Source organism: Stegostoma tigrinum, chromosome 46 (assembly GCF_030684315.1).
Source record: "Stegostoma tigrinum isolate sSteTig4 chromosome 46, sSteTig4.hap1, whole genome shotgun sequence".
NCBI classification, from domain to species: domain Eukaryota; kingdom Metazoa; phylum Chordata; class Chondrichthyes; order Orectolobiformes; family Stegostomatidae; genus Stegostoma; species Stegostoma tigrinum.
In genome coordinates, this window is record NC_081399.1 from 378,182 (window position 1) to 386,872 (window position 8,691).

Consider the following 8,691-nt stretch of genomic DNA (forward strand, 5'->3'; position numbering starts at 1 on the left):
CTTTTTGTTTATTTCAATTTTCCACTTTATTGCATATTTTACAGTGCTATATCAGCCTACCAGCAGGAAAGCTGACCGATGGGGATTAGCTGTGGTTTAGCCGTAAGAAACAGGAAAATGGGAGTGTTTCATGACACAGAGTGAATCATGAACAAATTCAGAGGTCACATAACTCCAGGTTATACACACCAACAGCTTTCTTTCACATCACGAGCTTATGGAGCACTGCTCCTTCATCGGGGCAAGGCTGAGAAAGCTTGTGGTTTCAAATAATCCAGTTAGTCAATAACCTGTGTCATCTCATTTCTCACCTTGTTCACCCCAGTTCAACACCAGCACTTCCACATCACAAAATATTAGCAGGCAGCACAGCAGAGCAACGCGAATGGGAACAGTGTGAGACCTGAGACATAGTTCATCCTGAAATAAACTCTCGGATAGGCAAATTCCGATGTTCCTCATACATTCTACACTCCCTCAGCGCTGACCCTCCGACAGTGCCCACTTCCTTAGCACTGACCCTCCGACAGTGCCCACTCCCTCAGCACTGACTGTCCGACAGTGCCCGCTCGCTCAGCACTGACCCTCTGACAGTGCCCGCTCCCTCAGCACTGACCCTCCAACAGTGCCCCCTCCCTCAGCGCTGACCTCCGACAGTGCCCCCTCCCTCAGCACTGACCCTCCCACAGTGCCCGCTCCCTCAGCACTGACCCTCCAACAGTGCCCCCTCCCTCAGCGCTGACCTCCGACAGTGCCCCCTCCCTCAGCACTGACCCTCCCACAGTGCCCGCTCCCTCAGCACTGACCCTCCGACAGTGCCCGCTCCCTCAGCACTGACCATCCGACAATGCGGTGCTCCCTCAGCACTGACCCTCCGACAGTGCCTCCTCCCTCAGCGCCAACCCACCGACAGTGCCCGCGCCCTCAGCACTGACTCTTCGACAGTGCCCGCTCCCTCAGCACTGGCCCTCTGACAGTGCCTGCTCCCTCAGCACTGACCCTCCGACAGTGTGGCGCTCCCTCAGCACTGACCCTCCGACAGTGCGGCGCTCCCTCAGCACTGACCCTCCGACAGTGCCCGCTCCCTCAGCACTGACCCTCCGACAGTGCCTGCTCCCTCAGCGCCAACCGACCGACAGTGCCCGCTCCCTCAGCACTGAACCTCTGACAGTGCGGCGCTCCCTCAGCGCTGACCCCTGGGATTAAATTCTGATTGACGTGGTGGTTAGTTGGTTAGTGCCCATTTTTTTGCCGGGATTAACACAGTTGCCGAGCGAGAGTGAGGGTGAGGGTGAGGAGGTACAGGGACCCGGGGCATCGGTGCCTGGGCTGCCCCGACAGCTGGAGTGAAGTCAGGTGGAGGTCGATGCGGGGCTGGCCGTGGACCTCCGATGTCTCGACTCTGTCCACTCGGAACGCCTCGCAGGGTGGGATGAGGACCTCTCTCTCCTGCGGGAAGGGGGAGAGCTCCTCCACCGAGGCTCCCCTGGCCGTGCGGATGTGAAAGAGAGTGCCCCCTACCCCTGCCCCTCCGGCGAAAATCTCTGCCACGTCCCGATTCGCCGACGTCGAAGTGAAACTCCCAAACTGCACTGTGTCTCCCACCTTGGCCCAGAATGGCCTCGGGGAGCCCCTGTACACTGTGCCTGGGGCCCCCTCCCTGCCCTGGACCTGCTGTGCCCTCCTCAGGCCCCTCAGTGCCAGGCCCAGGAGCTGGTGTAGGCCCCTGAACCGCTCGCAGGCCTCCGGCAAATCCTCGGCCCCCAAGCACTGCCGCGAAGCCTGGTTGAAAACCAGGTAGAGGGGTCCCGAGGGCGGGGGAGGGTATTCCAGTGCGTAACACACTACAGCCACCACCAGCTCGTCCCTCAGGCCTCCCGGGGCAGTGTGACCCCCCTCCTTCATCCTGGCCCACTCCAGCCAGGCCTGAGACCAGGCCTTATCCAGGGCCGGGTTCAGCTTTCGTTCCTTCTCCAGCAGCACCAGCCAGGAGCTCAACTCCTCCTCCATCTGCTCCTCGTCCTCCTCTTCGCCCTCCTCCGCACTCTCGTCTCCTTCACAGCCGCGCACCCTCCCCAGGTTGATCAGCTCGCTGGAGAAACGGGTCGGCCTCTTGCCCGGGGCCCCCGGGGGGACCCAGACCACTGCAGAGTCGGGGAGGGAGAGAGACAGAGAGAGAGAGTGAGAGGGAGAGAGTGAGAGAGATGGTGTGAGAGAGAGAGATGGAGAGAGTGAGAGAGATGGTGTGAGAGAGAGAGAGGGAGAGAGTGAGAGAGATGGTGTGAGAGAGAGAGATGGAGAGAGTGAGAGAGAGAGATAGAGTGAAAAGGAGAGAATCAGAGGCAGAGACACAGAAAATTCTTTCTCGAGAAGACCGCGGCAGGAATGCCCCGGGGTATAGCGGTTTCAATAGAAATAGGGAGGGAGGTATAAGAGGTGGGGGAGTGGCATTGCTAACCCGGGATGGTATCACAGCTGCAGAAGGGAGGTTGTGGAAGAGGGTTTGTGCACTGAGTTAGTCTGGGTGAAAGTCAGAAACAGGAAAGGAGCAGTCACTTTACTGGGCGTTTTCTGTAGACACCCCCCCCTCCCCCCCACCCCCCATCCCCAATAGCAACAGAGACGCTGAGGAACAGATTTGGAGGCAGCTTGTGGAAAGGTTCAGAAATAACAGGGTTATTGTTGTGGGAGATTTCATTCCCTCATATAGACTGGATCCTCCTTAGTGCTAATAGTTTGGGCGGAGCAGATTTTGTCAGGTGTGTCCAGGAAGGATTTTTGACTCAATATGTAGGATTTGGTGCTTGGCAAAGAACCAGGCCAGGAGTCTGATCTCTCAGTGGGACAGCATTTCAGTAATAGCAATCACAACTCCCTGACCTTTACTACAGTCATGGAGAGGGACAGGAGCAGACGATATGGGGAAGGGTTTAATTGGGGTAGGGGAAATTACACTGCTATTAGGCAGGAACTGCGGAGCATAAATTGAGAACCGAGGTTCTCAGGGAAATGTATGACAGAAATGTGGAGGTTGTTTAGGGAGCAATTGCTACAAGTGCTGGAGATGTTTGTCCCACTGAGGCAAGGAAGGGATGGGAAGGTGAAGGGACCTTGGATGACAAGACATGAGGAACACCTAGTCAAGAGGAAGGAGGAAGCTTACTTAAGGTTGAGGAAGCACTGATTGGACAGGGCTCAAGAGGGCTACAAGGTAGCCCAGAAGGAACTGAAGAATGGACTTAGGAGACCTAGAAGGTGTATGAGAAAACATTGGTGGGTAGGGTCAAGGAAAACCCCAAGGCATTCTATCCTTAGGTGAAGAACAAGAGAATGGCGAGAGTGAGGGTAGAGCTAATCAGGGATGGCGGAGGGAACTTGTGCGCAGAGTCAGTGGAAATAGGGGAGGTCCTTAATGAATACTTTGCTTCAAACCAGGCCTTATCCAGGGCCAGGTTCAGCTTTCGTTCCTTCTCCAGCAGCATCAGCCAGGAGCTCAACTCCTCCTCCATCTCCTCCTCGCCCTCCTTGCTTCAGTACTCACCAGTGAGAGGGACCCTGATGTTTGTGAGGGCAGCATGAAACAGGCAGGTATGCTCGAACAGGTTGATGTTAGGAAGGAGGATGTGCTAGAAATTTTGAAAAGCATGAGGAGAGATAATGGGCCAGACGGGATATACCCAAAGTTACTATGCGAGGCGAGGGAAGAGAGTGCTGCCCGTTTGGCAATGATCTTTGTGTCCTTATTGTCCACTGGAGTAGTGCCGGAAGATTGGAGGGTGACAGATGTCATTCCCTTGTTCAAGGAAGGGAATAGCGATAATTCTGGAAATTACAGGCGAGTCAGTCTTACTTCTATGGTGGTCAAATTATTGAAGAGGATTCTGAGAGATAGTATTTATGATTATTTGAAAAGCACAGTTTGATTAGAAATAGCATGACTGTGTGAGGGGCAGGTCATGCCTCACAAGCCTCAGTGAATTCCTTTAGGTTGTGACAAAACATAGTGATGAAGGTCGAGCAGTGGATGTGGTTTATATGGATTTTAGCAAAACATTCGATAAGGTTCCACATGGTGGGCTCATTCAGAAAGTCAGGAGGCATGGGATTCAGGGAAATTTAGTTGTCTGGTTGCAAAACTGGCTGTTCAATAGAAAACAGAGGGTGGTTGTAGATGTAACGTATTCAGCCTGGAGCTCCGCGAACTATGGTGTTCTGCAGGGATCCATTCTGGGATCTCTGCTCTTTGTGATCTTTACTAATGACTTTGATGAGGAAGTGGAAGGGTGGGTTAGTGAGTTTGCCAATGACACGAATGTTGGTGGAGTTGTGGACAGCGTGGAGGGCTGTTGTACGTTTCAAAAGGACCTTGACGGGATGCAGAGCTAGGCAAAGAAGTGGCAGACTGAATTCAACCCAGAAAAGTGTGAAGTGATTCATTTTGGAAGGTTGAATTTGAATGCAGAATACAGGGTTAATGGCAGGACTCTCTGCAGTGTGGAGGAACAGAGGGATATTGGAATCCATGTCAATAGATCACTCAAAGTTGCCACCCAAGTTAATAGGGTTGTAAAGAAGGTGTATGGTGTGTTGGCTTTCATTGGCAGAGGAATTGAGTTTTAAGAGCCGTGAGGTTGAGCTGCAGCTCCATAAAACTCTGGTTAGACCACACTTGGAATATTGTGTTCAGTTCTGGTCACCTCATTATAGGAAAAATGTGGAAGCTTTAGAGCGGGTTCGGAGGAGATTTACCAGAATGCTGCCTGGACTGGAAGGCAGGTCTTCAGGGGAAAGGTTGAGGGAGCTAGGGCTTTTCTCATTGGAGCAAAGAAGGATGAGAGGTGACTCAACAGAGATGTACAAGATGATGAGGCATAGATAGAGTGGATAGACAGAGACTTTTTCCCAGGGTGGAAATGACTATTACGAGGGGGCATAATGTTAAGGTGATTGAAGGAAGGTATGGGGAGATGTCAGAGATAGGTTCTTCACACACAGAGTGGTAGGTGTGTGGAATGCGCTGCCAATAGTGGGAGTGGAGTCAGATACTTTGGACAGTTTTAAGTGACTCTTGGATAGGGACACGGAGGATAGTAAAATGTAGGGTATGCAGGGTAGTTTGATCTTAGTAGGATAATAGATCGATGCAACATCATGGGCCGAAGGGCCTGTACTGCGCTGTAATGTTTTATGTTCTGTAACGCCCTCCTGCCCCTAAACACCTCCCTATCTCTGTCAACTCCTCTGGGCCCTACACCCCCTCCCTATCTCTGTAACCCCCTCCAGTCCCTACATCCCTCCCTATCTCTGTCATCTCCTCCAGCTCCTACACACCCTCCCTTTCTCTGTCACCTCCTTCTGCCCCAAACACCTCCCTTTCTCTGTCGCCTCCTCCAGCCCCTACACCCCCTCCCTATCCCTGTAACCTCGTCCAGCCCCTACACCCCCTCCCCATCTCTGTAACCCCCTCCAGCCCCCACACCTCCTCCCTACCTCGGTAATCCCCTCCAGCCCCTACACGCCCTCCCTAACTCAATAGTGGTTCACATGTGGTGACAGAGATGGGGGGAATGTAAAGGCTGGAAGGGTTTACAGAGATAGGGAGGGAGTGTAAAAGCTTGAGGAGGTGACAGAGATAGGGAGGGCTGTAGGGGGCTGGAGGAGGTTACAGAGATAGAGACAGAGTGTAGAGGCTTGAGGAGGTGACAGGCTTAGGGAAGGGTGTAGGGAGCTGGAGGAGATAACAGAGATAGGGAGGGGGTGTATGGAGCTGGAGGAGGTTACAGAGATAGGGAGGGGGTGTAGGGGACTGGAGGAAGGTGCAGGAATAGGGAGGGGTGTAGGGGACTGGAGGAAGGTGCAGGAATAGGGAGGGAGTGTAGGGGCTGGTGGAAGGTGCAGGAATAGGGAGGGGGTGTAGCGGACTATAGAAAGGTGCAGGAATAAGGAGGGGGATAGGGGGCTGGGGGAAGGTGCAGGAAAAGGGAGGGGGTGTAGGGGCTGGAAGAAGGTGCAGGGATTGGGAAGGTGTAGGGGACAGGAGGAAGGTGCAGGAATAGGGAGGAGGATAAGGGGCTGGAGGGAGGTGCAGGAATAGGGAGGGGGATAAGGGACTGGGTGAAGGTGCAGGAATAGGGACGGGTTAGGGGGCTGGAGGCAGGTGCAGGAATAGGGAGGAGGATAAGGGACTGGGTGAAGGTGCAGGAATAGGGACGAGTTAGGGGGCTGGAGGCAGGTGCAGGAATAGGGAGGAGGATAAGGGACTGGGTGAAGGTGCAGGAATAGGGACGGGTTAGGGGGCTGGAGGGAGGTCCAGGAATAGGGAGGTGGTGTTGGGGGCTGGAGGGAGGTGCAATAATAGGAAGGGGGTGTCAGAGCTATATTCGGTGTCTGAAATTTCTCGTGCTCTCTCACTCTGTCACACCGCGTTACTCTCTCTCTCTCATTCACTCTCTTCGCCCCACACTTATCTGTCTCCTCACCAACTGTTTTCTCTCTCTCTCTCTCTCCACCCCCTCCTGTCTCTCTGAGTCTCTCTGATATTGATCGCTCTCTCTCTCTCTCTCTCTCTCTCTCTCTCTCTCTCTGTGTCTGCCTCTCTCTATGCCCCGAGGGAGGATGGATCTGCTCATTGCTTATTCAACAAAGATTCCAACATTTGTTCACAACAGCCTCATTGTGTGAATCAGAATGAGTGCCTTTGTGGTGTTTGCAGCGGGGGCATAGAGCAGTGTGAGGGCTGGTACAACAAGGGGCAGTGAGAGAGACAGAGTGGGGAGGAGAGAGATGGAGAGGGAGAGCGAGAGAGAGATAGAGGGAGTGAGGGGCACTGAGACAGAGAGAGAGGGCATAAGGGAGAGAAGAAAAGAGAGAGAGAGAGATAGGGGAGGAAGAGAGAGGGAGGGAGAGAGGGAGGGACAGGGAGAAGGGAAGAGAAAGAGGGAGAGAGAGAGGGAGAAAGAGAGAGACAAACAGAGAGAGAGAGAGAGAGAGCGAGAGAGCAAGAGAGAGAGAGAGAGAGAGGTCAAGTAAGAGTGGCCAGAGATGCAGAGACAGAGAGAGAGAACAAATGTGCTAGAGATATGGAGATAGAGAGAGTGTGGACAAGTGAGAGTAGGATAGAGAGAGTGAGGCAGAGAGAGAGGGCTGGGCAGGAAGGGAAAGGGAGAAAGTAATGGAAGCAGAGAGAGACAGAGATAGAGATAGAAAATGAGAGGGACTGATGGACAGAGGGAATCTAGGGACATGTCAGGAGAGAGTGAGTGAGAGATCTCGGTAGAGAGAGAGAGAGAGAAGGATGGAATTGTTTCTATTCACTTACAGCAATAGCAGCAAGTCAGGACCAGAGTGTTCAAGTTCCTCATGGTTCCGCCTCTCTCTCCCTCTCCGTCTCTCCGTCTCCGTCTCTCTACCAGCTGCAGTCTGTAAATCTACACATGCATGTGATTTTTGGAAGAATGCATCATTCTGTAATATCCACCTCCTCGCTCATTCTCTCTATCTCGACCAGCTCGAGCATTCTCTCTCTCTCTCTCTCGACCCCTTGCTCATGCTCTCTCTCTCTGTCTCCCTCACTGCTCCTCTCTATCTCTCTCTGCATCTCTCTATCTCTCTAGTGCTCTATTTCTCTAGCTGATCCCCGTCTCTGAAAAAGTTCGCTCTCAGTCTCTGTCTGAACCAGTTGTGGGACTCTCTCCTTCCCTCTCATCGAAACTAGGAGCTGGCCATTCTGCCTTTCTGTCTGTATACTGTTCGATATGAAGATGCTGATCACCCAACAGCAACACCACATATAATAAAATGTGAGGCTGGATGAACACAGCAGGCCCAGCAGCATCTCAGGAGCACAAAAGCTGATGTTTCGGGCCTAGACCCTTCATCAGAGAGGGGGATGGGGGGAGGGAACTGGAATAAATAGGGAGAGAGGGGGAGGCGGACCGAAGATGGAGAGTAAAGAAGATAGGTGGAGAGGAGAGTATAGGTGGGGAGGTAGGGAGGGGATAGGTCAGTCCAGGGAAGATGGACAGGTCAAGGAGGTGGGATGAGGTTAGTAGGTAGGAAATGGAGGTGCGGCTTGGGGTGGGAGGAAGGGATGGGTGAGAGGAAGAACAGGATAGGGAGGCAGAGACAGGTTGGACTGGTTTTGGGATGCAGTGGGTGGAGGGGGAGAGCTGCGCTGGTTGTGTGGTGCAGTGGGGGGAGGGAAAGAACTGGGCTGATTTTGGGATGCGGTGGGGGAATGGGAGATTTTGAAGCTGGTGAAGTCCACATTGATACCATTGGGCTGCAGGGTTCCCAGGCGGAATATGAGTTACTGTTCCTGCAACCTTCGGGTGGCATCATTGTGGCACTGCAGGAGGCCCATGATGGACATGTCATCTAAAGAATGGGAGGGGGAGTGGAAATGGTTTGCGACTGGGAGGTGCAGTTGTTTATTGTGAAGTTCACCATAAGCAGAGGTTCACCTGCACATCTGCCATTGTGGTATACTGCATCCACTGTACTCGATGTGGCTTCCTCTATATTGGGGAAACCAAGCGGAGGCTTGGGGAACGCTTTGCAGAACACCTCCGCTCGGTTCGCAATAAACAACTGCACCTCCCAGTCGCAAACCATTTCCACTCCCCCTCCCATTCTTTAGATGACATGTCCATCATGAGCCTCCTGCAGTGCCACAATGATGCCACCCGAAGG

The 8,691-nt window shown here is 53.2% G+C and overlaps 1 protein-coding gene across 1 annotated transcript; it reads right to left on the reverse strand.

Moving 5' to 3' along the window:
* Positions 1 to 718: 718 nt before the first annotated feature.
* On the reverse strand, positions 719 to 7,496 carry LOC125449623 (ecto-ADP-ribosyltransferase 5-like). The gene is made up of 2 exons (XM_048525469.2): positions 7,319 to 7,496; positions 719 to 2,144 (listed from the first exon to the last, which is right to left on the reverse strand). Exons 1-2 carry the CDS (start codon positions 7,359 to 7,361, stop codon positions 1,258 to 1,260), a joined length of 930 nt encoding a protein of 309 aa, XP_048381426.1. The 5' UTR covers positions 7,362 to 7,496; the 3' UTR covers positions 719 to 1,257.
* Positions 7,497 to 8,691: the final 1,195 nt, after the last annotated feature.

Coding starts and splice junctions, on each gene's coding strand:
- LOC125449623 (XM_048525469.2), bottom strand. CDS start 7,361: ATGAGGAACTTGAACACTCTGGTCCTGACTTGCTGCTATTGCT. Junction 2,145..7,318: donor CCTGACTTGCTGCTATTGCT/GTAAGTGAATAG, acceptor CCGACTCTGCAG/TGGTCTGGGTCCCCCCGGGG.